The 14982-nt window shown below is 59.2% G+C and overlaps 1 protein-coding gene across 1 annotated transcript in view; it reads left to right on the top strand.

The window, feature by feature from the left end:
• Nucleotides 1-4406, top strand: part of IARS (isoleucyl-tRNA synthetase) — a 39738-nt gene extending 35332 nt beyond the window's left edge. Inside the window, exons 31-34 of the mRNA XM_027835819.1 lie at nucleotides 1033-1158; nucleotides 2504-2644; nucleotides 2905-3057; nucleotides 4158-4406. Coding sequence (XP_027691620.1) covers nucleotides 1033-1158; nucleotides 2504-2644; nucleotides 2905-3057; nucleotides 4158-4240 — 503 coding nt within the window. The 3' untranslated portion in view covers nucleotides 4241-4406. The remainder of the gene's footprint in view (nucleotides 1-1032; nucleotides 1159-2503; nucleotides 2645-2904; nucleotides 3058-4157) is intronic.
• The last annotated feature ends 10576 nt before the right edge of the window (nucleotides 4407-14982 follow it).

Raw genomic sequence — 14982 nt, 5'->3', positions numbered from 1 at the left:
ACATCCCCCAGATCCCTCGAGGCAGCACAAGCTTGCACGCCAAAGGGGGCAGACCTGGCCCTGGGGGCATCCAGCCCGGGGGAGGGGAGCAGCAGAGGAAGCTGCCCCTCACAGCCAAGGAGGCAGGCCCCAGAAACTCTTCCTCATCACTGCCCCATCCCTGGGCCTTGGCCCTATGTGCTTGGAGTCCCCGTAGTGATGGTAGGCAGCCAGCATTGGAACAGAGGCGCGTAGGGAGAGAACCCAGACTGTCTGGCGGTGCTCAGCGATCCGTGCAGCGGACCTGACGCCGTCGGTACTGCAGCCTGCCACATGCTGCCAAAGTCTAAGGAGGTAGCCTTGGATGGAGGCTGGCAGAGTCGGCCTCAGAGACTATTCCCAGCCATCTAGGCCTCGCGTCCTGTGGGCCTCCTGGCCTGGCCTCTTCCCCAAAGGTTCCTGTGGCCCCGCACCTGAGGGCTCTGAGGCGCCTTCCTTCGCCTTCCTTCCCCTCCACATCCATGCGTCCATGCGCTCTCCCAGGGGCCAGACAGGCCCTTCTCTCCACTTTCTCCTTGGGAGTCCATCTGTGACAGCTTTTCCCCAAGCCGTTAGCCTGAAGCTGGGCTCCGGCATTCTCCAGAAAGACCCCCTCCTCTCCCATCCAGCTCAGAGGCCTTGTTCCGGGCAGGGCCAACCGAGAGCCTGCCTGGACCTCAGACAAGGCCACAGTTTGGGCTGACCTTCCCTCCTTGCCACCCAGCAGGGCCCTCCAGGCTTCTCCGGGCAGGCCCTTCTCTCCGATTTCTCCCCCCCGGGGCTCCATCTCTGGCGGCTTTCCCAGCACCATTAGCCCCCCTGGCCTCTCTTCAGAACGCTCCGGTTTGGCCTGGGCTCAACGCATGTAACTTGGGCCTGATTGAGCCTCGCCTTGACTGGCATAGAACCCTGTGTCTTGATGGGGGCGACAGGCACTGTGCCCCGTCCCCTCATCGAGAGGTCACCCAGAGAAGATTAGGGGAGGAACTGAGGCTGATTTTCTCTTCTTTTTAGGCGGAGTCCTGCTCCTTGAGAATCCCAAAGGAGATCACCAGCTCGACCTCACGAAACTCAAGGGCGCCATCAGCAGCATCTTTGACCTTGGCGCTCCGCAGCTGGCTGTTTTCCACGGAGAAACAGGTTTGTGGCTAAGCGCGAGGAATCTCTCAGTGGACGGTCGCCTGCTCGCTCGGCCTCTCCCTTGCGCATCAGCTGCTGCACAACAGAACTGCCAGTCACTCTTTGGATCGCATGTGTCGTGGCAGCCTCTGCCCGGGCCTCCTCGCGGCCCCTCACACGTGCCCGCCACATGGCCGGCCAGGCTCCTCCCTCTCGCCGTGGGCGCACCAGGCCCCAGGGCCCTCTCAGCCTGAGCCAGGGGCTTGTGGGCCACGGGAGAGAGTTAGGCCCCTGACATAGTCGTAGTCTCATAGGCCCCCTAAAGGGAGAATTCAGGCGCTTTGTGTTGAAGGAAGAAATGAGTGGTTGGGTGTCAGACCTCCTGACCGCCAGCAGGCCGACTCCCCCAAGATGACGGGACGTGCAGCTTGCTTGTCCTTGGGCTCGCCGCGTCCTGGCACACAGCGGCCGCCATGTGGAGGGGCCTGAAGGAGAGCAACTGCGAAGGCGGGTGGGAAGGCCCGAGGCCCACAGAGCGTAAGAGTCGCGTCCCCCCGGCCCTCAGGAGGAATCTGCCGGCCTGCGCTCCAGGCCCTATTCCTGCCTGGCTGTAAATCCCCAAAGCCCGGTTCTGCTCCGTTATTGCCCTGGCTGCGATGTGGAGTTGGGGGTTGGTTCTGAGCCCCCCACAATGCGCTCACCCGGCAGGGCTCCCCAGACCCCGCGCCTTTGGTTGGTTTGCACTTTGAGCAGTCCCTGGAGTGGGCCGGCTAGGAACCCCGAGAGGCTCGAAGGTGACTTTGGGGTGTTCAGGCTGCTCGCGGTCCCCTCCCCCAGAGAATCAAGACGCGGTCGTTCATTTGCCATTTCATTATAAAACCTCGTGTTCCTTTCGGGGACTCACCACTCAGCTCTGCCTCTGCCGGCGTTTGCTTTACCTGCTGCCTTGTCCTTTGTAAAACGGGGGCCTTGGGGGTCGGCCTAGGGCTTCCGCGGGAGGGTGGATCACAGGCGGCTGGGGAAAGGCCCTGATGCTGGTGGGCGTGTGCTTCTCGGGGTGTCCCCACCCCCACCCCACCCTGGCCGGGCCAGCCTTTGCCTCCCCCACGGGTGTTTGTCCTTTATCCCTGGTAGGCTATATCCCAAGTGTAACACCCGCTACCTCCTCCCGTGCGCGTCTTCCCTGGGGAAGGAAGGGGCTCACTCACACCTCCTTTGGTCTTTGGGTGTCACCATGAGCCCGAGGGTCCTTTGCTTTCACACCATGACCTGCCCAAGCCCAGCTTGAATTGTGCTTCCTGGGGCCCTGTCTGGGCGGAGCAGATGGGCCCGACGACGCCCAGCTCAGACCTCTCCCTGCTTGCAGAAGTCGTCAGCAAAACCGACTTGCTGAGCCTCAGCGGGAAGACTCTGTGTGTGACGTCAGGATCCCCCCCGGCAGCAGTCCAGAACCCCAGCGTTCTCTGCGGCTTCCTCAATCTGCAGCTGGTGAACGCCAAGCCGCAAGGTGCGCAGGCGGGGGGCGAGAGCCTCCTGGTGTGAGCAGGCAGCAGGGGCCGGGGCGGGGGGGCAGCGGCCGAGGGAGGGTGGAGGGTGATGGGCACCTGTTACTGGGAGGGGCGGGGTCTATGGCTGCTGCTCACCTGGCTTGGGGAGGAGTGGTGGGGAGGGAGGTGAGGGCAGGGCTGGACGCCCCCCGCCCCCCGGGCCCTCAGCCCAGGGAAGGGCCTACCTGGAGGGGACCTGATGGCCCTGCTTCTTTCCTAGAGTGTCTGGCGGGACAGGTGGGCACACTGCTCCTGGAGAACCCGCTGGGCCAGAAGCCCCTGACCTACCAGGGCCTGCTCCACGAAGCCGCCAAGGTGTTTGGCCTGCGCAGCCGGAGGCTCAGGCTCTTCCTGAATGAGGCCCAGACCCAGGGTGAGAATCCTGCTCTTGGACATCTCGGCGGGGCGGCTGCCCCCTGTGCCCAGGGAGGCGCCGTTGCCCTTTGCGGCCGCCTGGCCTCCCCCGTTCCTGCCCATTGTAGAGAGGGTCAGTGCCGCTGGGCGCGGCCTCGGTGCGCTTGTCCCACACAGTGCTCCCCTCCGAATGCGAGTGGGGAGCTGCTTGCCAAGTCAAAAAGGCAGCGACCGTCCCTCAAGCACAGTCACCCCTGGCCCCCAGCTGCCTCCGGGCCTCACTCTGGGCTGTGCCCATTGGCCTCCCAGGGGGCGGGGCCTTGGTCTCTGGGCCACTGACGTGGGGAGGACCAGGGTGAGGTGGAGTAACCGAGGGCGGTCTTTGGTGCCCTTTCCCCCTCCCACCCTGACTCCAGCTGTTCTTAAAGGCCTCTCCCCCAGGGAGCCGTGCATTCCCTACCTGTGAGGCAGCCGGGGTGGGGTGGGGGGGCACCACGGTACGCAGAGCGCTGGGCCTGGAGTCAGGGAGGCCTGAGTCAAACCCTGTCTCAGACACTAACTATCTGTGTTACCCTGGTCAAGTCACTTCCTCAACTCTAAAATGGGGATGGTAATAGCGCTGCCCTTCCAAGTTGCTGTCAGGATCCCGTGAGGTCATGTTCTTGGAGCTCTTTATCAATGTGTACTGTCACCTCCACTGAGATGACCCCTGGCCCTCCAGGCTTAGCCTGGCCGGGGAGCTAGCCCAGGACGGCCGGTTTGGCTGGAGGGCCTCGGATGGCAGACCTGGAGGATGGGATGCACGGCATAGGAACCCACAGAAACTCATTTTGCAGAGTAGGAAACTGAAGCCGGCGGGGTTAGGACTTTGCGATTGCCCTGCTGGTGAAGTCGCTGCTCAGGATTTGAACCCAGGGCATCCACTGCCCTGACTGCCGTGCTATACTCGCTCCTTCATCTCTTCATTCCTGCAGCACGTATTAGGCACTTGCTGTTTGTGGCGCAGTGTGAGAAGGGAAGCGAGCGGGCCAGGGCTCCTAGCAGCCCTTCTCACGCGGCCTCAAATGCGCCCTCCGCGGCGGGCGGGTAGGAGCTCACTGTCTGTTCTCTCTCCCCCAGAGCTCACAGAAGACGTCTCTATGAAGTCGCTGAACACGCAGACGGTGTACGTAGACGTGTTACCCACCACCGCTGAGTGCTGACTGCCCCCTTGCAGACACAATGTGGCGGCAGGCGGGTCCTTGCGTCACCCCCGAGGACGGGCGCCCCAGGCCCAGCACTTCCCTTCTTCCCCGAGGCTTGGGGAGGGGGTGGGCGTCAGCAGCCCGGGGACTTTAGCCAATAAATGTGACCCCCCTGGAGAAGTCAGCCGCGTGTCTTTGGTGATGCTCTGGTTCTGGTCAGCGAGCGAGGGGCCCGAAGAAACGTGGGGCCCTGGTGCCGTCCCCCTTGAGGAGCCTGGGCCCTCGTGGCTCCCAGTGTGCCTGAGAGCATGTGGGAGAGCCCAGCCCAGCCCCGGCCTCCCTCCTGCTCTGGCCCCAGTGTCTGTGAGCCCTTCCTCCGGGAGGGAGACGGCACCCACGGCCCTCATGAGGTCTAGCTTGTGAAGCGCTGAGCGCCTGGGCGCCGGCCAGGCCTGGCTCAACGGGGATGCCACGGTCTGAGCCACGGTGGATGGCTTCTGGGCGGGGCAGGATCGGGAGCTCCATCTGTGCCCATCTGGGTGTGGGTCGGTCTCCTGTAGGGAGATGCCCGTCTCTGCCCTGCCTGTCTCGGCTGTCTGGCCAGCCTCCTGAAGGCGGGCATGGCGCTACCCCAGGAAGGAAGGGCCGGTCAAATGGTAGCATTTATTTGGTGCCTACTGTGTGCCAGGCCCTGTGCTGAGCACCAGGTCGCAGCTGACGAAGCCTCCTTGCTGACTGGTAAGGGCAGGCTGGAGAGGAAAGAGCCGCGAAGGTTGGGGCCAGTGACGCCGAGCAGGCAGCGTGGGGGGGCGAGGACCCGAGTTCAGATCCCATTCCACATGGGTGATCTGGACCTTAGAGTCTTGGTGCTTGTATGAAGGGTGAATCAGATGAGAAAACTCCCCAGGGGATTGAGGTTACTCAGGAGGGGGTCTGTATAATGGGGGGGAAATCTGAATAAACCAAGGGGGTGGACCCTGGAGGTGAGGGGGAGGGGCAGGTGGGGAGCCCCCAGCTTTACTTCAGTGAGTCAAAGTCCAGCACAGGGGAAGGGCGGAGGATGGGGGTGGGAGGTTTGGGAGCCCTCTGGGCAGAGACAAAAAATGAGCCCAGGGGAACAGGAGCCGGGCCAGGCAGAGCCGTGGGGGACGCACTGAGTCATGGGCAGGAGATAGGGCGCAGGCTGAGGTGAGGGGGACTGAGGAAGATGCCAGCATCTTGAGGACCCCCCCGCACTGGGAGCAGAGGCCTGCCTGTTCACTGAGAATTGGGGGGATGGGAGCGGCTAGCGGCAGCTCACCCTCCCCCGAGCTGTTGGGTCAGCCGCAGCAGGGTGGATGCCCATTCAGGCACAGGTTGGCCAAGGTGCTGCTGAGGCCCCCCAGCTCTGAGGATGATTCAGTGAGGCCCTTCTATTTGGCACCCTGGGAAGCAGGTGTTATGGGTATTATCTGTGGCTTCCTAGGCGCCATGCTCAAGCCGGGCATCCCTATGCTTGCCCTCAAAGAGCTTATAGTCTGAAAGGAAAGAACGCACAGAAATGCGGGGGCTGGGAGGGCTAGAAGGAAGATTCCTGTGACGGGGCATGTACTGAGTCCAAAAGGAGCTCGCCCAGAGTGAGGCAACAGCTGAAGTGTGTTGTTGAATCTGGGCTGACAGGAGCGCACCAGGAGGGGAGAATGTCAGTTTTACAGATGAGGAAACTGAGACAAGCGGTGACATGACTTGCCCAGCTGGGAAGCCTCTGAAGCAGGATTTGATCTCATGAAGATGAGTCTTCCAGACTCCAGCCCCGGGGCTCTGGGTGGCCCCCAGGCTCTGACTCTCCCTCCTCTCTCCCTTTCCCTCTCTGCCTGTCTCTGCACCTTGGTACTGCCTGGGACAAAGGATGCACCCCAACAGCCGTGCTCCCCCTGCCTCCGTCTTGCTCCCCGGTGTCTGCGGGCAGGTCTGGGGGACCCGAGGCTCTGCCCCCACTTTGTCCAGCCTGAATCCGCTCCTTACCTGGCAGCCTGGGCTTCTGCCTTCTCTGCCCTGCCTTAGTTTCTGATCCCTCAGCACCTGGGCCAGCAGCCGTTTTGTGAGCACAGAAAATGAAATGAGGAAGCCCATTTCCCTGTTTGGAGAGGCTCCAGGAGGGGAGTGTCAGGAGCTCGGGGCTGGAAACCTGCCTAGCTCACCCACCAGCTGTGTGGCCTGGGGCCGGTCCTGGGGGGTGAAACTGGAGCTACTGCCCAGCCCAGCCCTAACCCAGGCGAATGGGGACCAGGAGCAGGCAGGGTTTGGACTCAGTCCTTCCTCAGTTTCCAAATTCTGCAGTTTTTTAAGCATCTTCATCTGTAAGCAGGCAGTAACCTCTGGGTTGCTGGAAGCGAGCCCCCTGCCCCGCGCCCCAGGCCACCAGTGGAGACTCTAGAGGACATCAGTTGTGACGTTTGCCTGGCCTGGGGCCCGCGGGAATGAAGACATGCATTTTTTCACAAAGAAAACTTTATTTGGTGAGCAGCATTTCTTCATCGATGTAACCGCTTTGGGGATATTTCAATAGGACAGGATCGTTATTTGCCACCAACGTTCCTCGTTCCCCAGACCCCCTGGATGAGCTCCTGTGCCCCCAGGGTTCCCTGGGCGGAAGAAAAGCTGGCCAGGGCTGCCTCGGGTGCTGAGCTCCCCCTTCCCTGGAAGGCCACGGAGGGGCAGGACCAGAGAGGCCTCTGCTGCGCCATCACCATCGGTGTCTCCGGCCCTGACAACTTAGGGGCTGTGGGCTTCTCTCGTCCCTAGACCCCACCCTGCTGGGGGTTTCAGGTGGGTCTGTAGAGGCCCAGTCTCCTGGCTGCCTCAGAGATGCGAGGGCCTTTTCTCTTTGGAAAAGGGTAGTGGCTTGCCCCCCGGGGACCAGCAGGGCTAGCGCCCCCAGGGGTCGGGGTGACCAGTGGCTGAGGAGGCTCCTTCTGGGGGTCCTGACTGGGAGGCACCTGCCCATCGGTGCCATCCTCCAAGGGCACCCGTGGGTCCGAGGCAGGCTGCCCGGCCGTGGGAAGCGGCAGCATCTTCCAGTGGGTGGAGTGGCGGAGACGGTGGATGGCCAGGTGGGTGCGCCATGGGTCCTGGACACTCCCTGTGCCCAGCATGTCCAGCCTCACAGCAGCCTCCAGCCCAGAGCCTCTGCTCAGTGGGGCTCTCCTTTCCTTCTTACTACCACAGGCATGGTTCTCATCTGGGGAGGTAACAGAGAGCTGGATTAGTGTGGGCGGCCTCCCTCCTAGGGCCTGAGCAGAGAAGAGTCTTCTCGTGCACAGAGGAGAAAACAGGCTGAATCACTCGCCTGAGGTCACACAGGCAGGAACATTCAAAGTGAGATTTGAACTCAGGTCCTCAGACCCCAGAACCGGGACTCATCATGCTGGACCAACCTGCCTCCCTAGGATCTTTGGTGAACCAGGGGAATGGCGTCCTCAGCTGTTTGTGAGCGTGGTGAGGAGGGGTTCTGAGCCCAGGATAACCCGACTCAGGACCCCCATCTCAAGAATTCACGCAAGGTCTGCCTAGGGGGGCCCTAGGGGTGGTCAGGGCCACTAACGGTAGTGGACACAGCCCTCGCAGACCCTCGAATGGGCCTTTTCCCAGAGTGCCAGGGCTCAGCTCTACCGGTGGGTCCCAGCCTCCTGGGGACCCATCTGGCAGGCACCAGCAGCCTGGCCAGGAGGAACACCGCTCACTGGGTGCCTGGCTCAGACCAGTGTGGAGAGATCGCCAAGCCCAAGCCTTGCCCCACGTAGAGGTCTTAGGCCATGGAAAACACGCTGGCCTTTGATCCAGAGGACTTGGGTCTGAACCCTGGTTCTGATGCTTCCTGCCTCTGTGCCTCTAGGCAAGTCACCTGATCTCCCTGGGCCTCAGTTTCCTCACCTGTAAAAGGAGAGGCTTGAGCTCAGTGACCTTTGGGGTCTGTGATGCTCTGATCCCATTCCTGCTTAGAGGGTACAGAATGTTGGGCCATCTCCTGGCGCCAACGGTGACACATTCTAGGGGCAGCTAGGTGGTACAGTGGATAGAGCACCGGCCTTAAAGTCAGGAGGACCTGAATTCAAATCTGGCCTCAGACCAAACACTTGACATTTACTAGCTGTGTGACCCTGGGCAAGTCACAACCGCAATTGCCTAAAGAAGAAAAAAAAATGTAAAAAAAAAACAACAAAAAAACTGACACATTCTGGACACGCGTCCGGGCCAACTCTGCATGTCATAATGACCTTGAGCATGCAGGAATGCACATATATTATGCACCTACTGAGTGCCCAGTGCTGGTGGGGAGTGGGCAAAAGGCACAACCCTTGAGGAGCTTACACCCTACTAACATCCGAGGTGGATTTCTAGCCTGGGCGTGATGGGACTGAGATTCACCACCATCCCCTGGTGCAGCTTCATGGCCCCGGGGCCCTTTCTTCCTCCCTAATCATTAAGGATGACCTTCCCCTGGAAGAAAACCCAGTGGGCCCCCAGAGACTGGCCCAGCCACCGACAGTGGTGGCCCCTCGGGTCCCACGAGTTGCCCTTCCCCATGTCTGACTCTGACGACCAGACCAGGTGCTCGGTGCCACCATATCCCTGCCTCCCAGCCTTGCCCTGTTGGGACCAAATCAGCGCACTCTGGCTAAGGGTCCAGTGGCTCCTGCCTGGGGGCATCGCCTCATTTCCTCCCAACATCGAATCTGGACCAAGAGATGCCTCCATCCAGAGCCACCTCTCACACCAGGTCCACAATTGTATTTGCTACACCAGGCTCTTAGCACCCTCTGGCCTCTTTCTCAGTAATGGAAGACCAGTCAGTCAGTCAACAAGTGTTTATTAACGTTCTACTATGTGCCAGGCACTGTGCTAATCCCTGGAGACACAGACAGGCAGACTCACTAAGGGAGACAGACAGACAGACATTTCTGTGTGCACAAGAAGGTGGTGGGGTGGGGATAAGCACTTATAGAACACCTACTGTGTGCCAGGCACTGTGCTAAGTGCTTTACCCTGGCTCTCATTTGAAATGGACAGAAGGTAAATAGGAAGCAATCTCAGAGGGACGGAGGGTGCTGGTGTTGTTCATTCCTTCTCAAAGAGGACCAGGGACATGAGGAGGGTGATGTCTTGACTTGCAAGTGAATTGGATTGAAGTGAGGCAGGGCTGTGCAAAGGCGTCAGCCTCACTGCTCAAGATCCAGCTGAGTCCAGTGGCGAGACTTTAGGATGACTGGAGGTGGCCCCAGACGCAGCGGGGAAACCTTGGTAAACTAGGTCCCTAAGGTCTTTCTCAGTTTGTCTGAGGCAACACCCATTCAGCGATTCAGTGATTTAAAGCTAGGTAAGAAATGAGGCAAAAGATGGCCTAGTTTGCCTGCTCAGGGGTTTCTGGCCAGAACAGAAACGATTGCTATTTATGCTTGCTCTGAGCCATCAAAACCCAAACGATGACCAAGTGAGGCTTGGGCTGGGACCAATGATTGGCACATCAGCTACGGCCAGAGTGATTTGGGTTCAAGGCAAAGTCAAGTAGCTCCATTTGTATCCCCGTGGGCTTTTTCAAAGCCCGATTTTCCAGAGCTCTATTTCAAGAAATCATAAATGAAACTATGAGGTACAAAGGAGTTAATTGTTCCAGATTTAGAAAAAGAAATCTAGCCCCCCAAAACCAAGATATCTTTTGAGGTTTAAGTGATCAGAGTTTATATTCCTTTGGGCAGAGGACCCACATGTGAGAGTATGGTTCCTCCTGTGGACAGAGAGGAGGAAGGTGGGAAGGATGGGTGGATTAAGTATTAAGGGGAATTGGGAAATTCCCTGACTTCAAAGAGCTTGTTTTACTATAAAAATGTAACTATTGTATTATTAAACTGTGTATATTAATCTGAAATCATAGCATATTGGTCTGCAGATTGAAAATAGAACACACCCCTAAAATGAGATCTCTTTGAAAGGAAAAACCTCTTATGAATGGACTAAAAGATAATTATACAAAATGATCACGTTTCTTTAAAAATAAGTGTAAGGTTATTTTTAAAACCTGTTTCCATTTACATAAAAGAGCATGTTCCTGTCTTAGCATCCCTTGCCTTTTGCTGGCTTCTGTTGGTGTGCTCTGAGTGCAAGTGGCCTTTGGGGATGAACCGTGCATGCAGAGCCAAGCTAGGAGAGTGGTAGAACAGGAAGGGGGGAGGGCAGCCTAGAGCGTCACACTGGAGATGTTGATGTCGGATGTCAGAAGGCAACTCAGCCAGCACCTCCGCTGTGAGGGCTGTGCATCCGCCTTTTTGTCCACGTGGCACTCAGCCCTCACCCGTGGCTGCAAGAAGCTGCAGCAGGTGCAGCGGCCACACCCCAGTAAACCATCCCGGCAGATGGATAAACCGGGTTGTGAGGGTGACAGCTCAACGCCGTCAGTGAATTAGGGGGTGTCCACCCCAAGTGTGTGAAGGCTTCCCCCGGCGAATGGGCGGTGAGAGCTGTGTGTTCCAACAGCCACGTGGGGCGCGTAGACAGCGATGACCCGAGGTCACCCACCACGTCTCCAGCCCTCTAGGCGTCTTGACTCTGTCCTGCCACAGAACTGTGGTGATTCTGGAGGAGAGAGTGAGGCCAAGGCTGACGACTTTGTGCAGCTCCACCTGACTTCAGCCCAATTCACTTAAGAGTCAAGACATCGCCCAAGAAGTCAGTGGTCCTTAAACAGCAGGGATAGCTGGCTTCTCTAGCTGTTTGCTTGTGGTCTGGTCCATTAGGCAGTGAGCTCCCTGAGGGCAGGGGCTGCTTTTTTGTATCCCCAGCACTTAAGTGGGGCACACAGGCATGGAGAGCGGGTCTTAAAGGATACGACAGAGGCACCAATTAAGCTCAAATGAGTTAATTAGCATCTGTAAAGCGCTTTGCAAACCCTTAAAGGGCAGCATCCTGGTGTTTTGTGGTTTAGTAGCTTCTGTAGAGCCCACTCTTCGTGACCCCATGTGGGGTTTTCTCGACAGAGATACTGGGGTTTGCCTTTTCCTTCTCCAGCTCATTTGACGGATGAGGAAATGATGGGAGGATGAGATCTGGACCCCTAAAAGGAAAAAGCCCCTGAACTTTCCCACAAGTTTCAGGAACCCAGTCTCTGGCGCTAGCCTGAGACGTTGGCCCACCCCAGCTCACCTTGATTACTTAATTAGTTTACTAGACACTCTTAATCCAGTCTAGGCCCTTCCCCCCCTCCCCCCCCAACCACCCCAGGCTACTTACCACTCCTTGATCCCATCCAGATCTTCCCAGTGTTTTTCTATATAAAAGTATCACTCTTACCCCCATTAAATTGTGCAGATTCTTAGAATTTCGCGAATACCACAGGTTTACTAGAAATCCTGCCCACCCAGTGGGTGTCTCATATAACCTCACTACACTGACTGAAAGAAGGCCTGAGTGGTCCAATTCTTTTGAGGCAGATCCACCCTGCACCCTTGCATTTTGAGGGTCCTAGCACCCAAACCACATCAGAAACTGGCAAACAGGGTGAAGTGACTCGCACAGCTAGTAAGTGTCTGAGGCCAGATTTTTACTCAGGCCTTGACTGCAGGCCCAGCACTCTGCCCTGTACCACCTAGCTGCCCCAGATGAATGAGCACTAGAATGATGATTACTGTTCAGTATCTGTTTCCTCTGGCTGCTGGGCACATCATCCCCCTCTGCAGTGCCCCAGCGTTGCTGCCATCCCTGGCTGCAGGCAGAGGAAAGGCCGAGACGCCCAGGGCACTTAGGGGGACCCTCTCCTCCCAGGCCGTCTTCCGGTCCGTGGCCCCGGCTGCCTGGGACATGCGGCTAGCTTTTCATCCACATCAGAGTCTGCGCCTCTTGTCCTCTAACCAAGAGCGGCCTCCCCGGAGGCAGCCTGCCCCAGTGCCTGTCTGACACCCAGGTGAACCGTGACCTTGAATCTCCAGAGATACCCGCCCCTCCCTTGCTCTCAGCAGGTGCTCTGTGGGACGGGCTCCAAGGTGTTCAGTGTCCACATGACAGCTGAACAGATGCCAGCCCGGAACTCTCAGGAACAAACTGGCCATGTCTGCTCTGCACGAACAAAGCCTCCGATGCCAGGGTGGACAGAGCCGGATCTGAGCTGGGAGGGGGAAGGGCAGAGCTCTCTGCGTGGTTTGATTTCTCCAGGCCCCCTGCTCAGCCCAGCCTCTCTGTGGGTTCAGGCCTTGGACCCCGCGCACAACGAGGAAACCCCCTCGGCCGGCAGCCCCCCCCCCCCGACCCGGCCATAGCAGAGTTGGCCTCCCCCCAGGGAGCAGGGGCTGTACCTGGTCCGGAGGGGCAGCTGCAGGCTGGCTGCTGCAGGCTCTGGTGCCCCTGAAGAAGGCCCCGGCTCATGCTCTCTGACCAGCGAGGGAGCGGCCACCTCCGGGCGCAGCTGCAGCAGACTGGGCCCTCCAGACCACCTGCCTGGCAATGGGCAGAGCCTGGGCGGGGCCCTTCATTGTTTGCCAAGAGGAAAGCAAACCCAGGCTGGACTGGGACCCTGCCTGGGAGGGCTGGCTATGGGGGGCTCAGTTTACAAGCTGCTCCCCAGGGGCCCCAGACCTGGAAAAGAGCCCCGTGGGAACCCATGAAGGCCAAGGAGCAAATTCTGGCCAAGAGAGCAGCAGCCCGGCCAGGGGTGACCCAGGGCTGGGTGTGACCCCCCACAGGTGTCTTAAAGGGACAGAGCATTGAATAGGGAGCCCCGAGACAAGCCCTTTGGCTGTTGCAGAGGGTGGCTGTGGAAGATGGGCGCTGCTGGACTGCGGCCAATAGGTCGGGCTGTGCACAGGGAGAGCCCCTAGGGAGGAGTCCAGAGGCCTGTGTTCCCTCCTCCCTTCCTTCTCTCCTTTCTTCCTTACTTCCCTCCCTCCCTCTCTGGGCCACAGTTCCCTCTTATGTACCAAGAGCAGATTAGACTCAATGGCCTGGGGCAGGGGTGGGGGTGGGGGGTCCTTCTCTCCCAGCTCTAGACCTAGGACCCTTGGCTGGGAGGATGGGTCACCTTCAGGCTGTCCAAAGCAGAAGGTGCCGGGGCTCTAGGCCTCAGCTCAGATTTAAATGATGACATCTCAGCTCTGGAATTCTCCCCGGCTGGCTATTTGTGCTAGACCCCAGCTGGGGTGAGGGTGAGCACCAGAGGCCTGCCCAGGGGATCCCCCAATGCTGGTGCCCCAAAGTTAGGAACCAGGAATCCCAGAGTGGAACTGCAAGGGCATCTGAGGAGGGAGCGTCAGAGATGAGATCTCAGTGAGATCTGGGGGGTCAGGCCGCCATAGGAAAAGAATGGCGGCAGAACAGCTTCCACCCCACCCATGCAGCCCTTCTCGGGGCCTCCAGGAGGCTCGGGTCCCGAAGTCACTTCCTCTGGGCCTGACCAGGACTCCCAGCTGATCCAAAGAGGCTTCTTGTGAGCGAGTGCCGGACGAGTCCAGGCCTCATTCCCAGCTGCTCACCCCCTAATGGACGCCCATCCTGAGGTTGGCACCTGCCCCGTGGATTGCTCTGGCCGGAAAGCTCTCCTGGAGCTTCCTGTTTTCTGCTCCTGCAGAGGGGAAGAGGGAAGCCCCCTTGGTCCCCTCTTCCAGCCCTGCTGTCTGCCAGCGGGGACAACGATCGGTTGCGCCCAGCTCCTCCTTCTGGAGGATGCTGGGCGAGCTTCCTCCTCCTCAGGCCCAGCCCCAGCCGTGGGGTGCGTGTGTCTGTGCCATTCGTGCCCTTTGTCAGGGTCTACACCAGGCTGTTGGGGGAGGGGCTCCCTTGCTCAAGTTGTGGGTAGAGAATGTTTGCTGGATTATCTGCCCCCCGTGAGGGGAAGACGAGAGAGCCGGCTCTTCATTCCTCTCCACCCAGCCGGGGCTGGACCCTGCTACATAAATGTAGCCCCATATACGTGCTAGCGATCTCCTGGGCCCCGTGTTCTAGGCTGGCCAGCTCATGAGTACAGGGCTCGGGGCCACACGCACCCCAAACCCTCAGGAGTCCCTCCCCCCGGAGGCTCAGCAGAGGGAGGAAGGTCAGCCATCCCGGCTGGAGGGACCCAGGGCTAATTCAAGGGAGCCAGCCCAAACAACAGTGTCTCAGTCACCCCCAGTGGCCCAGCCCTGAGGCAGGGGAGCCACCAGCTAGGCAAACCGCAGCAAGCACTTACTAAGCAGGCTAGCGAGGCCTAGAGCTGACCCCGGTGTCTTTGGGAGCTAAGGGGTTAACCAGACTGGGAAGACAGGCTCCGAACCAGGGCTGTCAGCCTGGGCCAGCCTAGTTCTTCTGCCTGGGAGGAGGAGCCTCTGGGGCAAGGAGTGGGCAAAGCAGGGCTGGAGGTCAGGGGGCAGCTCCCAGGACTGAGCACCCTCGGGGGACCCTCAAGCCCCCATGGTCAGCAGCCACAGGGGCCACACACACCACTCAGCTGACATGTGACCCTGACCATCTCCTCCTCGTCCTGGGCATTGACTCCCTAAAAGCCCCCTTGGCTCCCTCTTTCCCAGGCCAAAGTCCCTCTTGCAGAGGATGCCAACCAAACAGGTCTCTCCCCCTCTTCCATCAGCATCCCTCCTCCAGGCACCAACAGTGGTCCTGGGCCCTCCTCATTCAAATTCAGGGCCCAGGAATGGACTGGAGGACCAGCCGGTTCCTTCCAGCACCAAATAAATGCCCTCTGACTGAGGACTCCCCTTCCCACCCAGGCCCCTGACCCTGTTTCTGCACGGACTTCTGGGTGC

Source organism: Vombatus ursinus, unplaced genomic scaffold, assembly GCF_900497805.2.
Source record: "Vombatus ursinus unplaced genomic scaffold, bare-nosed wombat genome assembly UNPS02014817.1, whole genome shotgun sequence".
Lineage (NCBI taxonomy): Eukaryota > Metazoa > Chordata > Mammalia > Diprotodontia > Vombatidae > Vombatus > Vombatus ursinus.
This window is presented reverse-complemented; position numbering and strand designations above follow the sequence as displayed.